Source organism: Crinia signifera, chromosome 2 (genome assembly GCF_055691185.1).
Source record: "Crinia signifera chromosome 2, ASM5569118v1, whole genome shotgun sequence".
Lineage (NCBI taxonomy): Eukaryota > Metazoa > Chordata > Amphibia > Anura > Myobatrachidae > Crinia > Crinia signifera.
This window is the reverse complement of record NC_139218.1, coordinates 208892451-208913846: the sequence shown is the minus strand read 5'-3', so window position 1 is coordinate 208913846 and position 21396 is coordinate 208892451. Positions and strand designations below refer to the sequence as shown.

The following is a 21396-nucleotide window of genomic DNA, read 5'->3' as shown; positions in this document are numbered from 1 at the left end:
TAGTTCCATGCAATAAAATCCCATATGTCTACCAATACCTCCTAACATTAATACTTGGGAGATCGGGATGCTCGCACGGTGTAGCCGCACACACACACACGGAAAAAAAAAAGTGTGTTTCCTTAGTTGAAGGGGCATGGCCTCACATGATGCCGTTGCCCTTGTATTTTTGTCACCTGCCCTCAGCTCATCTGCTTCATTGAATAGATGCTGTGGACATGTGCACAGCATCTAATACCTGCTGAGCAGAGCAGCAGCAGGCAGGAGGAACTGGACTGGACCCCAAAAATGGGACAGTTCCACGAATATCGGGAAATTTGGGAGGTACAGTCTAACCATCAGTAACTGTAATAAAATGACACTGACAGAGTGATAGATACTTTTCTTTAATCAGTGTGACAGGGACTTGGTACATTAAACAGCTTGTCTTCAAACAATATGGAGAAGCTGCAGTGCAGCTGTAAGAGACAAAATGAGAACGCCAAACAGCCCGATGTAGCCATAGCCTCCTCTCATTCTCTTTGCGGGGTCTGTAAATAATAATAAAAAAAAAAGCTCAGTGATATTAAATACATGTAAAAAAAACAGGACATCATTATAAGAAACGATGGTAATCACACTTGTGCAATGGTCATTATATCAATTAGGCATCAACTTATACAAATATGAAAACAAACAAAAAGATAACAATCTCACTTTGCGTTCTAGATTTTCCTAACGGCATACATACGGGCTGATTCAGACCCATTCTTTATGGGCCGAATTCGTCCCCATCCCATTCAGTGTTTCCGCATGCACAAACCACAGGAGCAAATGGCTTCGGGGAGTTTCACACTAGCTGGTCAAAATACCGACATTTAGAATGTACAGTCAACATGACTTTGTGTCGACAGGTGGCGAGGTCGACATGGGTTTTTTCACTGTTTTTTTACCCGAATGTCGACAAGGACACAGTTGGAAGTGAACCGCAGCTGGATTTCTGGATGCAATTATTTCACCTGTTCCCCTGAGTGACCCACATTTAGCAGTATTAAGCTATTGCTTGTTTTGTTTAATTTTGTTCATATGCATGGACAAGCTAGAGCACAAAATTATCTTTTTGCTTATGTTTATTTTTTGCTCTATGTCTGTAGATTATAAGCATGCAAGCAGGGCCTTCCTACCATTGTAAGGTCTTGTAATTACCCAGTGTGTTTCAGCACTGTTTCAAGTGGTAACGCACAATGGAACTCTCTGCGCTATATGCACATGCCTCGATGTTGGCTGACACGCCTCAGTGATAGGACACGGAAAGCCTCTGTAGAAATTTATAAAGGTGAGGACACATGAATGGATCTCCTGTAGTCCTCGCCCAGTACGTCCTGCACCCCCTTAGTGACGTCGCACAAGATACAGTATGCTCTAAAGCAGCCAGCAGCGTCATAGGGACATTGGCAGTCCCAATATTAGTACCCTCCAAGCAGCTAGACAGACTTCAGGGTGTGATCCTCCAGGCGGCACTACAGCAGCAATTCAAGGGCCATGGGGCAGCTTACGGGTACCTGTCATATGTGTGACTGACACTTGAGCAACACTAGTTATGGCAATGTCTGCAAGTCTGTATCAGACCACAAATATGCAAAACAATTCCACTCGTATCCAAACAGACAAATGCAACTGTAGATTAAGGTTCTTTTACCATATATTTTGGGAAGAGGAGGAACGGTGACCAGTGCTGTGTGGGTGTGGTCAATGCTACATGTTTGTTACCAGTGATTTGTGGGTGTGGCTAATTATATGTGGGTGTGGCCGATGATATGTTGTTATGTACTACTTATTTAATTTGTTTAGAACATGATGGAGGCTGGGTATTATACTACCATGATGATGGGCTTATTGTTATTTGGAGGCCCAGAGCTGTAGTGTCATCCACCACATTTTCAATATGCCCCTGGTGTGATGTCAGTGATTAATGATCTGTCTGAAACGTTTTATATGATTTCAACAGAGATATGATTGTTATTTCTAATATCATTTTACTGATTATCTTCTCAGAAAAAAACTTGGAATGTTACCAGCTAATGTTTTTTCATTTAATTGTTGTTGAATAATATTAATATGTAGAAGAGATGCACAAGTACTAAAGGCCCATACACACAGGGCGACTGACCTGAAAGAAGCTCAGTTTTGTGCTTTGAGGTGCTTTCAGCTCTAAAGCCGCCCAGTGTGTACGGGGCAGTGATGAGCGGTGAGTGCTGATGCGTTCTCCCACATCATCGCTGGTGGCCACTGCTCATCTGATGAGCGATGGGATGGACGGCTTTCCATAGCATACTGCTGGGAAAATCACTAAAATGGGCGAAAAATGCTCAGTGTGTATGCACTGAAAGATTTTCAGCCCAGTGATCTTCCCCATCATCGGTCACCATACACACTGGGCAAAATCGCCCAGTGTGCATGGACCATAATATATACTGCTTTTTCATTGAAAAAACGGATTATTATTTACTGTAATGCTAGATACCTATTTGCGTGATAGAGAAGAACACCCCTATATTGGGAAATCTGCAAATACATACCTCCTGTGTAGTATCCATGGGCATAAGACAAACGACTGGTCACCCAGATTACTCCAAGAACAGCGGCAGAAATCTAAATAAAGAATAATTATTATTATGAAATGTGTTTCAAATAATGTCCAGTTTCCTGTTATTTGGGCTCTTTTACATTTGCATCATAGAATGTCCACGGATTGGATCTGTTACCAACAGAAGCTTACATAGTAGATCCATTTAGATACAGAGAGCACTGGTTAAATAGATCCAATCTGGATCTCCACTATGGCTTCATAGGGGATCCCACTATGCATGGAAATCCTGGCATGTTCTCATGTCACACAGCACTCATTTAGCACCCTAAGCTATATTAGCGTTAGAAGCAAATGCAGCTGAAAGGTGCAAATTTGCATTGGGAGAAACCATGATGCTATGCAAAGCATGGAAGCACAGGGTTTTGAATGCATGGAAAATAATGCTTTTGCATGTAACAATATATTGAGCAGCATCTATTTATACTGTGATTTAGAGTTCAGCTACAATACTCCCCTTTCCAGCTCTAAATACTGGATGTCAACATGTTTTAACTTTGCTCCCCTCGCTCAACAATGTAGATTCAAAGTTACACATTTTAGCTGTATTTACTCCTTATTGTTCTCATTTTGCCCTGAGAGGTAGACCCTTCATACAACATTTCTGCATCTTCACCTGTCCGGTTAAAAGATAGTGGGCTGATTTATTTTGATCACATTGTAGAGAGGCCCACAGTAATGGTGTGTACACACGGTCAGATGTGCCTTCAGATACTATCCACGATCCAATCAGATCAGATCGTGGATAGTATCTGAAGGCACATCCGATTTGCATACAATCTTGACTATATAGTGCAGATATGCACTATATAGTCAAGGCAGACAAGACTTTCTACCTTGCGATATGTGAACGCGCATCGGAAACGGATCGGGATCTGAAGGGTTAAAACCCTTGCGATCTGCATCCGATTCCGATCCGATGTTGCATATATCGTCAACATCGGAAGGCAAAAAGTACTGTGTGTACACACCATAAATCTATCCTGGGCAATTTGAAAAAAAGGTTAAATGCGTTTCCACCTAGTTAAACCTTTGAGTGCCAAGTGAATTTGTCAAAATAGGTGTGCCAAGCAAACAGTTTTATTCATCCAAATCACCTGTGATGTTTACCTTATATAAGAAATACAATCGGTTTTACCCAATTTTATTTTTTTAATTTATAAAACAAATGTGAGTGACACTAAAATTGTTAGTAGATATTTTTACACATCTCTCAGAGAGGTTGGAACTCAAAGGGTTAATATATGTGTTACCCTGCAAAAGGATGCTCAAGACCAGCGGTTCTCAAATTATTTTGCTCTGGGACCCCATCAGACAAAAAAAATTTACTGTGGGACCCCATCAAGTTTCTGCAGAAGGTCATCACATCACATGTGTAGTCAGCAGACCGCACATACATGGCAGCATTGTGGAGGCACAACATGATGTGAGGAGTCTATAATAACAGACAATTCAACAGATGTTTCAGACTCCTTCAATCACTCACCGAGATTAGAAAAGTCTTCAGCCTGATGGTCAGCAACATGGAGTTGCGACCCCATGCTGAGAAGGCTGGGACCCATTTTGGGGTCAGGACCCACAGTTTGAGAACCCCTGCTCTAGACAGCTCTACAGGAGCACTACTGGCTGCAGCATGCACTGACAGCACATACAATACAAAACCTGTAATTGGTATCACAAGCATAAATAATACCCAAGTACCCAACTTTAGCTGCAAGTCCTGCAAAGTGATGTAGGTATAGATACATTTTGTCACAGATAATGTACCAACTTGGCACAGCTGTAGAACAAGAAACCACAAAAGCCCTGCACTGTAAAACTGAAAACTTTGGGGTCTAAAGGGGCATACACATGGTGCGAAATCAGCCCCTTTTGTAAGCGATCTGACTAGATCGCTTAGAAATGGAGTAATGATCGCTCTGTGTGTATGCCCGGCAGTGATGGCGATGAGTGGTCCCACAGGCAAAGCCAGGTTACTTTAGATCACCGAGCTTTGCCCATTGCAATGTTTTGACGCTGGGGGGGTTTGGCCAGCCCTCTGAGAACTCCTGACCATGCCCTCTGTCTATTCACTGCTGTAATGGGGGGAATCTCAACTTACCCAGCTCCCCGCGGCATTCGTGTGGGGTGTTAAAATTTGCCGCCATGGGCAGAGAGCCCCTGAGGCGTTGAATAGAGCGGGCGGGCGAATCTCCCTGAAGGGAGAATTGCGGCGAAAGTGCAGCGAATCCAACACAGGATTCGCTGCCAGCCGCGATCCTGGCCATTGAATACTGGCCAATATCATTAACAATGTGTAGGGCTAAGGGTCATTAATAACCCACCTCTGTAGATGCATCTCAATCCAACAATATCGTCAGTGACTGCATGTACAGAGCAGAGGGTGTTATACTATATGTATTCTGTATGGTTTTTGTTTTTTTTTGGCCTAGGGGTGCCATGAAAAAAATTCTGATACTATAGGGTGCTGTGATTAAAAAAAGATTGTGAACCCCTGATCTATTACAAGGACCAGAGGAATCTATTACAGCCCCTGAATAGAGTCAGTCCCATAGAAACACAGAAATACAATAAAGAAAGTAGTGGCAGAACAAAATAGTCAACCAATAGGAAATTAATACCAATATTTAATAGTGAAATCACATCACATTTATATATAAATATGCTGATGAATGCATGTACTGCTCAAGTGCACAAGTGGTACAATAAATAAAGTAGTGGTGCTGAGTCAACCAATTGGAAATTATATACCAATATTTCAGAAAATCAGTTAAATCACATATCAAGGCGCTTTACATATATAAAATGCTGATGAATGTACTGCTCTATTGATCCGTTCCAATAACATTGCCAATTCGCAAAAAAAGCTGTAGCACAAAACGCATAAGTCCCTGCTTTGAATGCCTTTCCACCACCCACCATTGCTATTTTATTGCTGCTATTGATCCGGAGCAGTCACCCCACATCTATCCACTGCCACTAGCATATGTGGACCCGTTCTGCTTGGTGAAAGATCCCTACATCTATCACACGATCTGAGGAAACACAAGCTGCGTTGCTTCCAGCTTGGACTCGTGCTTCTAGCGGTATCTGCAGTAAGTATAGCCTTAAAGGGACATATCATCATTTGGGAATCCTTATTGTAAACTCTTTTGAGAAATTACAGGAATGGATCAATAGAGCGGTAAATGCATTCATCAGCATATTTATATATAAATGTGATGTGATTTCACTATTAAATATTGGTATTAATTTCCTATTGGTTGACTATTTTGTTCTGCCACTACTTTCTTTATTGTATTTCTGTGTTTCTATGGGACTGACTCTATTCAGTGGCTGCTTCACAACACACCCCACGTTAATCCCAGATCTATACTTAGGTATACCATTTCTACACGCAAAAGTGGCAATTGTTCCACTAGACAGGCAGCAAGGTGTCCAGCAGTACTCAAAGGTGGATCTCTGGCTCATGACCCATTACCACCAGTTGCTGTCATCACTTTCAAGACTTTATAGTTTAGCACTGTCCTTGTTATTTAATATGTCCATCCTTGCCCAAATTCACCCTTTGCTGCCTGTTGTTATTTGTTATACTGTTGCTGATTGTGCTAAGGAGGAGATGTACAGCACCTATTGATGCATTGCAGGTGTTTGCAAGGATCCCTCGGGCCTGTGACACAGATACGCCAGAAATTGCTTGTAGCAGGAATAACAGCCTCAACTAAACAGACACTGAAACGCAGCTGTCCAGTTTAGCGCTGTACTATTCTAGAGTCCTTGTATAAGTCACTTGAAGACTGTAGCAAAACCAAAGTCAATATGAAATATATGTTATCTTTGTCATGTGGATTTACTTACTGGGAATGCAAGTCCTGCAATGAGCTGGAGGATCAGCCATCCAGGATACGCTTCCAGTGTATTTTGATGTGCTCTCTGAATACAATTAAAGACATTTTCTTTGTCTGAATACATCTGTGGATACTGTATTGAGAGAAGAGATCAGGTTTTAATCCCCAGGTTTCAAAATAAATTAAAATGGTAAATTTACAGCTCAACATTAGGCACTAGCATACATTTTATCTAGATCCTGGGGTTTTCCCAGCTCAGCCTTAAGTAACATTATAATTCACCTGGAAAATGTAAAAAAATATGTCAAGCAATTACTATGATATTCACTTTCAGATTCCTGTGTTTACAACATATTTCTAGACAAACTGGTCTTGTCACATCAATCTTACTGCACTGTCACACATGACTTGCACTATTCAAAGCTAGAGTTAAAACTTTTTACAAGCAATGTAGGGCAATGACTTTGCACCTTTTATGGCTCTTCCTATCAGAACCTAATACAAGCTGTTTATGCATGCGTGTGATAATTCAAGTACTAAGGGCGGGATGTTATAACATCCGCGGCCCCCCTTCGCCAGACATCGCATTTTTAATAACGGCATATGCTGTAACATATGCCGTTATTAACGCAAGGGACAGCTCTTGCGGTAAGAGCTGTCCCTTGCGATGCGGTGCCGGTGCTGGACTTCCGGGTCTGTGACCCGGGAGTCCATCTGCGCATGCGCAGACCCCGGCGCCGGCCGCAGGGCACGCTGGGAGGGATCCGTGACGGATCCCTCAAACAGCGCTGCGGTAAGAAGCCCATAGGCTTCTGCAGGGATTCGCCAGCTTTTGCTGGCGATTCCCTCCGCAGCGCTGACACTGCGGAGGCACAATATAGCATATAGAGATGCGGTAGAAACCCCGAAAACGGGGTTTTTACCGCGTCTCTGCTATATAGAATCTCGCCCTAAAGGTGAGCTGGTGTATAGATCTGTTATTAATTAAGTACATATTCAGTGTTTGTGGAGAGGGAGAGAGGTATATATGGAAAGAGGTACCATGTTTCCCCGATAATAAGACCTACTCTTCCTTCTGCAGAACTGTCCTAAATAAGCCCTACCCCAAAAATAAGACCTAGCTAAATCCCCATTTTGGCCGGTCCGGTGCTACACTACAATGCTCCCAACTCTGACACCAACCCCCCCCCCCCACACCCCACACACACACACATGAATTGATGCCGCTGTTAAAGATTTAACAGTGGTATCCAATCACAGCTGCCGCGTCCCGCTCTCCCCTCGTTTTCTGTGAATGACGCTGGCATGCGTGCATTTTTGAAACTGCGGTCAGTGTTAATTTTCCAGGAGGGACAGAATGCTCTGTTTCTGGACTTCCTTCTTAATTTATGATTACTATCACCTGTGTTGAAGCGCCTTTCTTACCAATTTCCCTGTTTAAAATAGGTGATGGCAAACACACATTAAGAGGGAAGTCCAGAAACAGAGCGTTGTGTCCCTCCTGAAGAGGGTCATTTTGAGAGGTATACACATGCAGAAACTGCAGTCCCTATATCATTTTAAAGAGAGCATTAGGATATTGTTAAAATAATCAATCATTACAACAAATATGTTTTATCAATTGGGGCGGGATGCAGTAACATCCACCGCCCCTCTCTGCCACACATCGCTGGCTACCGCATAGATAATAATCGCATATGCACTAACATATGCGATTATTATTGCAAAGGACAGCTCTTGTGTTGTGCCCGGTGATGTGTGAGCAGGTCACGGGTGGCTCTCCCTCCACCTCCTGCCCTGTAGCACCCTGCTCAGACGGCTGCAGGGGCTGCTGGGCTCCGCCTCCTCCTTCCTGCACCCGGTTCAGTGGTGCAGGGAGGAGGAGACCACTGGTCTGGGGCAAGGGGCAGGAAAGGAAGCCCATAGGCTTCTATGGGGTTACACCAGCTATAAGCTCAGCTTGAGAGGAAATCCGAAGGAGGGAACAAATCTATATCACATGGTCCTAATTGTGTATTTGTTGTTCAAGCATGCAGAATGACACAAGTACTACAGACTGATATTATTATGGAAAACACAGACTCAGGGGCTAGAACTGAAAAACATTTTAGATGTGTGAAAAGTGGACCATAATCGTCTTTCAACAGAACTCATCTTCCATGAATAAAAGTATATAGAACGATTTCAGAATGACTGGCTATTTCAGGAAACAGTGAAATAGGTATTATACAATGAATAGTTCAGTTCTGCATTTCACAGATAGTATCAAATGTTAGCAAAAAAGTATATATTGTAGAAACATATTACATGCACTTGCAATGCTTATTGTAGCCATACAGCATATTATACTAGCAGATATAGCTATAACAGCAGCAGCAGCAGCAAACAAGGGTGATTGATTACTGTACCTTGACGTTGTACTTCTTCCTTGCTCTTCCTACGTTTATACCGAGGTACATAAGAACAACAAAGCTGTAGATATAGGTTAGGATTACATATGCGAAATCCTGTGGTAGTATTTTATCTATGCTGGTGGATGTCATCTTTAAAAAATAGATGCGTGTCTGACTCCTGGGATTTCAGATCACACAGAACACGAGGAGCAAAATACTGGTTATACAACGCCCTTCCCCGTCTGCTGCTGCCCTGCTCTCTAGTAGTACTAATAATCTTTGTTCAAGGCAAGTACTCTATTAATTGCTGTAATCGTGACAGTGGGAGGAGCACTTCCTGGACTTTTGCCAGTTACACATACCTCTCTGTAACCTAAACTGTGTGTAGACACAGCAAGAACAATACTACCATTTTCATGTGTGCTATTTTTCTGATGCTTAAAAATTTTAGTAAATTGCAGAGCTCCACCAATAAAATTAATTATGTGGTAACACTGCCTCTCTACACCTAGCAGTGCAAAAAGGTCTTGGGGTCTCATTTATAATGGATTGCATATGCAATGCAATCTGGGTGGGTTCTACATAATGCAATATGTGATCCGATCAGCAGCATTATTTATTCTGCAGATGCAGGGACAAGGGGTGTTATTCTGTTTGGTACGGTGGGACCGTATACGGGCAGATCGGGCTTTTTTTTTCATCTGCGCATGCGTATCTTTCGCAATGCGCATGTGCGGCGACCTCACACCGCTCATGGACGGGTCTCTCCGTGCGAAAAAACCTGTCCGCAAGAACACGGTCATTGTGGGCGGCATGTGGGCATTTTTATGGGAGTGGCCGGAATAATGAGGAAAACTGGGAGTAAACATGGGCGTACACGGGGGTGTGCACACAAAATGCACGGTGCCACAAGAGCCTCGATCAGCGAACGCACCGTGCATTTTGGCCCAAAAACAGGCGGACGCCAAAGAGTGCTCCTGACCACCCCTAGAGCTACCGTATGAGAGCGGACGCCTGGGTCTGCTAATTAACGCTGATTACTAGTCACACTCATAAACCTGAATGTAATAAGCAATGCTGCAGCCTATTAAGTGAAAACCATTATTTCACTACCTGCAAGCCACACACAGCCCTCAAACGGAATCGGGACATCTGTCAGAATGAACTTAGGTCTACAGGCATTAGGTCTACCCCACTAGGTCGACTGGCAGGAAGGTCGACCTGACTTAAGGTCGACATGGGCCAAGGTCGACATAACTTAAGGTCGAATTTGCATAAAGGTCGACATGAGGAAGGTCGACTGGTCATAAGGTCGACATGGGTTTTTCACTGTTTTTTTATCCGAATGTCGACACAGTCGACATGGACACAGTTGGCAATGAGAATCGGACCCTCGCATCGCTCGCTTCGCTCGCAATGCTTTGGGCACGGTGCCTCGCTGCGCTCGGCACACTATTTTATTCTCCCACCACGCCCTAGTGGATGGTAGGGCATGAAATACCGCCTGTCGGCACATGTCGGCTAAAAAAATAGTGAAAAACCCATGTCGACCTTATGACCAGTCGACCTTCCTCATGTCGACCTTTACGCAAATTCGACCCTAAGTCATGTCGACCTTGGGCCATGTCGACCTTAAGTCAGGTCGACCTTCCTGCCAGTCGACCTAGTGGGGTAGACCTAATGACTGTAGACCTAAGTTCATTCTAATAGATGACCGCATCCCCCTCAAACACATTGGAACCTTATCTTTCTACACTTATCTACATGTAAAGGTTGGTTTAATTTTAGGTAATATTAATTCTAATACCTGGTTATATATGTCCAGGTAGTTATTTTATAACCATCTACACCCATTCAGAAAGTTTTTTTTATACTTTAAAAAGCAGGACACTCAATTCACAGGAGTCGACATGTGTCAACTTTTTCACTGTAACACAAACATACCATTTTTTTATTATGAAAAGACACATAAACCACGTCTAAGAGCAACAATGATGTTTTTGGACTCAATTTCTACTTGCAATGGTGGAGCAATGTCCTAAGGCCACGGCCACTATTTTGCACACAATCTGTATTTTTTTTCCCAAGAACATACATTATGCACTTTCATATCTGCTATGAACTTTATGTAGCACACTCTGTATGTAAGATGCCACCAAGCACATTATTGCAATCACATATCTCTAACAAAGGATCCCAACATCTGCCTATCACACTCTAAAGTCTTATTTTGAACAATATTAGAACATGTTTGCATGTGGCGTACGCTCAGATATATGGAAGGTGTCGGTGGGAAAACGGACAAGATCTGTCCGTGCACTATGGTGTACGCTCTGATGTACGCCAGGTATCGGTGGCTAAGAGTGAGATCCGTCCGTGCACGGTGGCGTACACTCAAGTGAACGCCACTCCCCATTGTCGGTGTCTGTGACAGTCCTTGTGCGGCTGTTCTGTGGGCGGACTTACGCTCACCGTGAGCGTACGGAAAACGCACGGTGTGACGGACCGTACGTACGTTTCACTGTACCAAACAGAATAACCCCCAAGGGCTCCATAGGGACTGGTGGTGGGCAGCCTCCCAGAATCGCTGGGAGGGTCCCGGAATTCATGTCCCCCTCCTGGCCCCCCGGAAAGGGGGGCAAGCTTCCTGGAATGCGGGCAGTCTCCCGTGACCCCCACTTAGCGGGAGCAATAATGCAAACTGCATCATTGTAGCTCTGCCTCACACTGTGCAATGCCTGAAATACCAGCATTGTACAGTAGGGGGCATGGCCACGAGGATGCAATTGCGCTCGTCGCATGTGCACGGGATTGCCATTTCTTTGCACCTGGCAATTGTACTGTGTATGGGCACCTTTACCGCAGGAGAGCTACCTACCTTTCTGGGGCTGCTTGGCACTACACAAAACAATTGTGAGCCTCCCACAGCTTCTGAAAGGGTAGGTTAATATGTTGTATTTTCTACAGGGTATTGCTGTTATTATTCTGGTGCATTATTATGATGCATTAGCAGTATTTAATATGCATGTAAGGCCAGGGCTGGATTAATGGGCCTGGATCTAGAAATGTTCAGAGGCCTGCTATGAGAAGTTTAGGAGGTAAGGCCAATGGGGTCTATTCAATGCCGTGGGCAAGCGATGACAGCGAGCAGGGCTTCCTGCACGCAGTCACCGCTCGCCCTGTCAGTATTCGACTCACCCCCCTCATACGCCAACACACCACCGAGCCCGAAGCAAGGTGAGCGCAGCGAGCCCCGCAAGGGGACGCGGAATACGAGCCCGAAGCATGCCGAGAGGACGCAGAATACATGTAAAGTAATCTGTGTCCGCTCACCATGCTTCGGGCTTGCCACACTATCTAACATCAACTCCACGCCGACGTGGATAGTGGGGGTATAAAAAGATCGAAGGACACATACCGCCGCCGCTCGCCACGCTTCGGGTTGGCGTAGATAGTGGGGGTGGTGTTGACAATGGGGGTGCATTTAACATTGTAAGCACACATTACGGTGCTTGTACAATTACAAATCGCATCGCATTGATGGCCAGATCGACAAGAGTACCAGAGAGGCTCTGTCTGTTACGTACCTTGTTGTCCCTGTCCTATACTCCATCCCCAAGATACATAAAAACCCTGTGAAACCCCCGGGTAGGCCCATCATCTCCGCCCGGGGGTCTCTGTATCAGATCGTTTCATGTTTTCTTGATGTCTTTCTGCAGCCTTGTGTCCAAGGGGACCAATTTTACCTAAAACAGGGGTGTCCAAACTTTTTGCAACGAGGGCCAGATTTGGTGAAGTGTAAATGTGTGTGGGCCGACCATTCAGCCTGAGATTCTTTGAATCATTAATCACATCAGAATGGGCCCCCATTCACTCTATGTCCCCCAGCCTGCCCCCATTCACTGTATGTTCCCCACTCTGCACCCATTCACTGTATGTCCCCCAGCCTGTCCCCCCTTCACTTAATGTCCATCAGTGCCCCCATTCATTGTATGTCCCCAAGCCTGACCCTCCTTCACTATATGACTCCCATTCACTGTATGACCCCCATTCACTATGTAACCCACTCTGCCCCCATTCACTGTATGTCCTCCAGCCTGCCCCTGCTACCCCTTCTCTGAATGGCCATCACTGCCTCCATTCACTGTATGTCCCCCAGCCTGACCCTCCTTCACTGTATGTCCCCCACTCTGCCCCCTCCCTTCTCTGTATGTTTCCCAGCCCCTTGTGTGAGCCAGAGGAAGGAGAGGCAAAGCAGGCACTGCAAGTACAGGAGATGCTTGGGCTCCCGCTGCTGCCCTCCTCCGCTCTGCATGTTACGGGAGCAAGCTTCCCCCTTCCTGCCCCCCTCCACAAACACTGCTGTCACTGTGATTGTGGAGTAGGGAGATATACAATTGCAGCAGCAGGGGTAGGACGCCAAACACATCTGACTGTGGCGGCCGGCACCTCCTCACTGCAGCAGACAGCAAGGTAAAAGCACGCTCGCCGGGGCCCCACCTTAGCGTCCTGTGCTGTGCTTCCCACATCTGATGCTCTGCCCACTTCCAGCTGGAGGCTGCGGGCCGCTTGAAATGAGAGCACGGGCCGCAATTGGCCCCCGGGCCTGACTTTGGACATGCCTGACCTAAAAGATACCAACATGTTATTGAATAAATTGATTGACCTGAACTGGTTCCAGTTGGTTGCCATTTATGCACTATAAACGTCACAAGCCTTTATATGTGCATTCCGCACGCGGGAGGCTTGGATGCAGTCAGGTCATTAATAACGGCTAATCTCCTAGATACTGGTCCTGAGGTAGACCTACTTATTCGGCTGTTGGAATTGACACTGAAACGCAACTACTTTGCCTTCAATGGCTAATTCTTTCTGCAATTAAGGGGTTGGACGATGGGGTCCTCAGTGGCCCCATCGTTTGCAAATTCCTATATGTTTATTGTGGAAAGGGAATTGTTTACCAACAGCCCGGTGACCAGGGGGTCACCGGGCTTATTGTTGTACACCCGCGGTACCTTGACGATCTCCTGGTCTTCTGGTCGGGTGATATTACCATTCTGCAGGGTTTGATAGAGAGGCATAATGGATCACCTTCCCCTATCAAATTCACATATGTTCCAGATACTTCCTCAATCCACTACTTGGATGTCAATATCCAGGTGGTGGAGGGGTGGATTAAGACATCTTTGTATAGCAAACCCACGGACAGGAACAATATCTTACTCAACTCCAGTTTCCATCCTGTTCCCCTCAAAAGATGCCTCCCATTCTTCCAGATGCTCTGGGCCTGGAGGATCACCAGTGATCAGGGTGACCTGTAGGCACCACTTTCCAAATTCAGCGATAGGACATACAGTTTGCCATTGTTATTAAATGACAAATCTAGAGTGCAGGCAATGTCCAGGGAAGAGGCATTGATCCCCCGAGCTTCTGTTAAAAATATAGATCAAAAATTTATTTGGGTTAATGCATTTCACCCTGAAAGCAATAAGATCACCAAGCTTTCAAAAAAACACTGGCCTATAGTGTCCACGGATCCCTCTCTCCCTTCGCTAAATGGTAAGTCTCTCATGAGTTCCTTTACCAGAAGAAGAAGCTTGAGAGACTTTTTGGTTAAAAATGAGGTGTCCTATCCTCCACCAAAATATTTTACTTTCTGGGGCAGCATTATGATATCAGGTGATTTGTTCCACCATCCGTTCTCGGGCAAAAAGTTTAAAATCAGACACTGTGTGGGTTGCAATACCCGATTTGTGGTATATCTTATCAGCTGTCCCTGCGGGAAACATTATATATTCTTCAAGATATCGGGTAATAGACCATGTATCACCTCTAAATCGGGGAGGTGATAGATTGATTCGACTTCTCCGGCTGGAAAGTCGATGGATCTTCAAACTCGATACTTTAAGTCCCCGTGGACTCAACGAAAATTTGGGTCTGTCATGTTTTTTATAACTTTGCTGAGTGTGAGCCAGGTTATTTATAACTTTGCTGAGTGCGAGCCAGGCAATCGAATTTCAATTTATCTGCGTGATATGTCTATGTAGTAGCATTCCATGTAGTTTAGGGTCCTTGCATTTAATATAGTTATTTTATGCCCAGAGATGGATTGGCAATAGTTAGCCAGTTATTATAGTAGCTAGGAAGCTACTAAACGTGTTATATCTGTAGGGCTTACAGTGGTAGGTGCACAAGAGTGCAGCATATGTTGGTATCCTTTTTTTTGTTGTTGTTTTTTACTTGTATATGTAGGTACAGACAGTCACATTTTGGGTGTTTTGTATAACATAGCATTGTTAATGTATTTCTGTAATGTAATTCCGTTTATATGTCTTATAGGTCCGCTGCCAGTGCACTGACAGCGCATGCTGGGGTTGCCAGGCAACGGCGCTACACAGGATCCTTCCGTGCATCCCGCCGCTATCCTATGCGTATGACGTCATCTTCAGACGCCCGCTGGGTGGGTGACGGGTGGCACGAAAGCCTGAGTAAGGTATTTAAATGTATGCATGTTTGTATTGTTCCATCTCTTCCTGCACCTTGATAAAAGTGCCGCTGGGCACAGAAACGTCGGTATCCACTGTGTGGTCTGATTTCATTCAGAGTGCTGCCACCCCCCCACCCCCACGTATATTACAGCATCTGAGGATAGCTATACTGGAAGGCACCGGCTTATGCACAAGCATCCATCTTTACTTTTGGGTATGTAGGAGTGCCTCCTATTACAAGAATTATATATATATATATATATATATATATATATAAAACATACAATGTGGTCAGGAATTGCGCTTAAAGTGGGTCTTTCGACCAGCTGCACCTCTGGAACGACTCTCCTGTTGGTGAGAGACAGAAGATAGAATGCAAAGAAGGGGGGGTTGTCCAGAGTGCGCTCTAATGGTACCACCTAGCCAGAAAGGGTATATAGTCCCAAATTGGTGTGATCCTGCAGTCACTTATATTCAGACGGAGTGTTCGTATACATCAAAATAATACCGAAGACTTCGAGTATGAAAAGCAGTTCTTTATTGGAATCCCAACGCGTTTCGTCTACACGACTTCATCAGGGGCAAAGGCAAGGCCTGATATGGCCAGAAATCCAGACAAAGGAAAAAATGGGCAGTGTCCCTTTACACGTACAGTTAAAATCAGTGTGGGTGGGTATGGAAGCTTAACGCCAAGGATAATAAATCCAAATATAACTCCTTCAGAGGACAGGAAGGTATATATAACCAAGGGGGTGGGATCCAAGGTGTGGGTTTAACCCACAGACTAGAGGGAAAGGGCTTCCTTTCTCACAATCAGCACAATAAAATCAAATATGATAGAATCCGCAGCAGGCGAATATGGATGCTTACTCCACTGCAAGTAAGCATCCATATTCGCCTGCTGCGGATTCTATCATATTTGATTTTATTGTGCTGATTGTGAGAAAGGAAGCCCTTTCCCTCTAGTCTGTGGGTTAAACCCACACCTTGGATCCCACCCCCTTGGTTATATATACCTTCCTGTCCTCTGAAGGAGTTATATTTGGATTTATTATCCTTGGCGTTAAGCTTCCATACCCACCCACACTGATTTTAACTGTACGTGTAAAGGGACACTGCCCATTTTTTCCTTTGTCTGGATTTCTGGCCATATCAGGCCTTGCCTTTGCCCCTGATGAAGTCGTGTAGACGAAACGCGTTGGGCTTCCAATAAAGAACTGCTTTTCATACTCGAAGTCTTCGGTATTATTTTGATGTATACGAACACTCCGTCTGAATATAAGTGACTGCAGGATCACACCAATTTGGGACTATATACCCTTTCTGGCTAGGTGGTACCATTAGAGCGCACTCTGGACAACCCCCCCTTCTTTACATATATATATATATATATATATAAAACAAATGGCAATTCTGCTCTCTGGACAATGTTAGTTGACTGGAAAAAAAGAAGGGTGATAAGCAGCGCTAAATTAATGATGGTGAATCAATTATGTTGAAAAAGAATACATTTATTGCAATACAAATGAATAAAATAATGATAAAAGATGTACATTAAAAATAGTGAAATAAGTATTTGATCCAGATCTCACGTGGTAGGGAATGTCCACACTCAAAAACTTGTACAGCCTGTATTGTCCTCACCGTCAATGGTCCCTGTGAAGGGCAAGGTCCAGAAAGGGGATGAAAACCCTTGTGGGGTGAGTGGGGTGGTTGAGGGAGTGGCTGATGTTTGGAGCCTAACTGCTACCTCACCATCATTTGTATCCAATTGGAGGAAAACGGTCCAGTTTATGGAGGTCCAGGACGGGAGGGTCAATTGTGTGGACAGGTACACCGATGAGGTTCACTAAAACAACACGGATCTGGAACAGGAGTAGCACCACCAACTCGTTTCACTGGGCTGCCGCCAGCTTTATCAAGGTGTAATGCTAGCTGTTCTGGGCTGGTATTTATGTCCAGTGTCATGTGGGGTTCATTTGCATAATGCATTGATTCACCATTATTTAACTTACACAAATTCATTGGAAACAGGAGACAGGAGACAGACCATCTATACTAAAAATGATACTCAATATGTATAAAACACAGAAAATATATATCGAAATACCTAAAAACTTGATTAGTGATATGTTCTTATGTTATTAACATGATTCACTTCCGGGTTAAGGAACCTCTATTTTGTATACCCGGAAGTGACGTCCCGCAACTTGCAAATAGAGGTTCCCTTATTATCCACTAGGAACCAAAGTTTCACTGCAGCAGGGAAACATATCAGTGCGGGACCCTATGTCTTGCACAAACTACTTTATGTTCTATACTAACTGCCCCAGCTTTCGCCATACATTAGACTTATGTGAATGACAGAAGGCGCACTCCTGTGATAGGAACGCCTATGATTATAAAAGGCTGTCACAGCCAAATATACCACTATTTCGCATATGTCATATTTATGATGGTCTAGAAAAGCACCAATGATTGGTGATAATCGGCACACGTGACTTGATCATGTGACCAAATTACCCATTAGAATTACACCAAGCTATCCCCTTAACCCGGAAGTGAATCATGTTAATAACATAAGAACATATCACTAATCAAGTTCTTAGGTCTTTCGATATATATTTTCTGTGTTTTATACATATTGAGTATCATTTTTAGTATAGATGGTCTGTCTCCTTGTAGTTTCCAATGAATTTGTGTAAGTTAAATAAGGGTGAATCAATGCATTATGCAAATGAACCCCACATGACACTGGACATAAATACCAGCCCAGAACAGCTAGCAGCACACCTTGATAAAGCTGGCGGCAGCCCAGTGAAACGCGTTGGTGGTGCTACTCCTGTTCCAGATCCGTGTTGTTTTAGTGGATCTCATCGGTGTACCTGTCCACACAATTGACCCTCCCGTCCTGGACCTCCATAAACTGGACCGTTTTCCTCCAATTGGATACAAATGATGGTGAGGTAGCAGTTAGGCTCCAAACATCAGCCACTCCCTCAACCATCCCACTCACCCCACAAGGGTTTTCATCCCCTTTCTGGACCTTGCCCTTCACAGGGACCATTGATGGTGAGGACAATACAGGTTGTACAAGTTTTTGAGTGTGGACATTCCCTACCACGTGAGATCTGGATCAACCCCTTATTTCACTATTTTTGGTACTTGTTTCCTAGCACGGCCACAATCTTAAGTAATCGTGTCCCTTAATTAAGGGACACGATTACCCCGATGGACCCGATTTCTTTTGAAATCAGGTCCATTTTGCCGGCTAGGAAACAAAAATCGGGGGCATCGCGTCGGTCGGGACCATTAACATTGGGCCCGACGCGACCGACGCGATGCCCCCGATATTTCCATTGACTTCAATGTTAAAAAAAATTTTAACATTGAAATCTTGTCGGGAAGTTAAAATATCGGGGGCATCGCGTCGGTCGGGACCATTAACATTGGTCCCGACGCGATGCGACGCGATGCACCCGATTTTTGCATAGGATTCAATGTTAAAAAATTTTTTAACATTGAAATGGTGTAAAAATGTCAAAAAATGTGAAATGGGTCAATATGACCCATTTCACATTATAAATGTCCCCGTTGTCGCCCCACGATACACGCCAACCCGAAGCGTGGCGAGCGCAGCGAGCCCGCGAGGGGCGGCGGTACGCGTCCTCCGACCTTTTCATGCCCTACTATCCACTAGGGCGTGGAGTGAGAATAGAATAGTGTGGCGAGCGCAGCGAGCCACCGAGCCCGAAGCGTGGCGAGGGGACGCGGATATCTTCACAGTTATACGCGTCCCTTCGCGGGCTTCACAGGTGTCCGTGGCGACGCGGACAGCTGTGAAGCCCGCGAAGGGACGCGTTTACCTGTGAAGGTATCCGCGTCCCCTCGCGGGGCTCGCTGCGCTCGCCACGCTTCGGGCTCGGTGGCTCGCTGCGCTCGCCACACTATTCTATTCTCACTCCACGCCCTAGTGTATAGTAGGGCATGAAAAGGTCGGAGGACGCGTACCGCCGCCCCTCGCGGGCTCGCTGCGCTCGCCACGCTTCGGGTTGCCGTCTATCGTGGGGTGGGGTTTACGCGCTTGAATTTGGGGGGGTTGGGAATTTTTTTCATTCAATCCAATGTAAAATTGGGTCCCAGGGACCCAATTTACATTGGATTTAATGAAAAAATCGGGTGAAAAATCGGTCGGTCGCGTCGATCGCATCGCATGCGACCAAATCGCATGCGATGCGATCGACCCGATTTTTTTCAGCACGATCACCCCGATCTTAATCGGTGTGGCCGTGCTAGGAAACAAGTACCCTATTTTTAATGTACATCTTTTATCATTATTGTATTAATTTGTATTGCAATAAATGTATTCTTTTTTAACAGAATTGATTCACCATCATTAATTTAGCGCTTCTTATCACCCTTCTTTTTTTCTGATTTCTTTGGGGACCGACTCACCCCACCTGAGCAGGTGCTATAAGGAAGCAACACAGATTAAAGCGCTCTTAGTCAGAGGCATTTTTGTCTCCGACTCTTTGCATTCTTCCAATGTTAGTCGACTACCTGGGGTGCCATGCTGGATGGTTGGAGGAGTGCCGACTATTATTTCTGCTTGTTGCATAAATACTTTGTATATATATATATATATATATATATATATATATATATATATATATATATATATATATATATATTACAGACTAGTAAGCCCTCTCAAATCTAATGCTTCGAAAGCTAGTATGCTACCTTGTACAAACATGCACAAACACTTGCCTTTGTGTTTGTGCATGTGTGAGAATAAGATGTAGTTTTGCTGGCTGCTAAAAGATGGAAGTGTTTCCTAGACACATGGACACTAGACATATGCATAGATGATACTTGTCTTTCAAATAGGTGTAGCTATAAACAGTACCCAATCATTATTAAACTACATAAGTCATACCTCCCAACATTACCCATTTCAGGAGGGACAAAATCCTGATTGCAATTACCTGTGTTGAACTTCCTTTATTACAAATTACTTATTTCGACACATATGACTCCAATCATTTTGTTAAGGATGCCACCAAGGTGGTATAGGTGGCACTGTTGCACTTGCGCATCATTCCTTGAAGCCTTCTGCTGGCTAAAGGTCCATACACACTGGGCGACTATGCCCAGCGTGTATGGACAGCGATGATGACAATCACCGCTGCGGGGAAAGCCGCTCAGTGCATACACACTGAGCGGCTTTCCCCCTGCCCGGCGCCGACGGAGGGGGGAGGACGGTGTTGCATAGCGCAAATCTATGCAAAGCCGTCCTCAAAGCCGCTCATCTGCTGGTATAACCAGCAGATGAACGGCTTTCCCGGCGATGATGCGGGAGTGCACAGCAGTGATCATCGCTGGGGCATACACACTGGGCGGCTGTGAACTGAAAGCCGCTCAAACAGGCTGTTTTGAGTGGCTTTCAGCTCAAAGTTGCCCAGTGTGTATGGGCCTTAAGGCTTCACCTATAAAACAGCCATGTTAAAGGGGTAAATTAGGTTCACCCCAACGTTGGTGCTGCAAATCGCATGCAAAACGTATGCATTGCGATGCCATGCGATCCAGCCCATAACGGATGTGATCATTGCACCGTGTATGGGCACCTTTAGGCAAGTATATGCCCGGGTCGTCAAAAACCTTAAAATTCTAAATAGTTGCCGTCTCGTCCTCCCCCCGCTGCAACCCCAACCCATAAAAGATTTTCATGTAGTATGTAAGTCTATATTACCATTCTCCCTCTAATTACAAATGGATTGGATTGGAGGATTATTTGAAGCTAATTGCGCCATATACCATGATGAGTTTTTTAGGCTTACATGTATTTGTGTTTTCGAAGGAGTTGATAGGTTGGCTATATAAGTTTCCCACATAAGAAAAAAAATGTCTCTACTTTGATTTCTCTATCCAAAATTACACTGGTTTATATTTTAATTATATTTAAAAAAATGTCAATATTTATGGGATATTTTTTAAAGCTTGATGAGAGATAAAGTGGAGAGAGAAAAAGTCTCAGCCAA

At 44.6% G+C, this 21396-nt stretch overlaps 1 protein-coding gene across 1 annotated transcript; it reads right to left on the bottom strand.

The window, feature by feature from the left end:
* Positions 1-367: 367 nt before the first annotated feature.
* Positions 368-9155, bottom strand: LOC146060435 (glutathione S-transferase 3, mitochondrial-like). The gene is made up of 4 exons (XM_083173635.1): positions 8883-9155; positions 6485-6607; positions 2559-2631; positions 368-530 (listed from the first exon to the last, which is right to left on the bottom strand). The coding sequence occupies exons 1-4, from the start codon at positions 9015-9017 to the stop codon at positions 430-432; spliced, it is 432 nt and encodes a 143-aa protein (XP_083029761.1). The 5' UTR covers positions 9018-9155; the 3' UTR covers positions 368-429.
* Positions 9156-21396: the final 12241 nt, after the last annotated feature.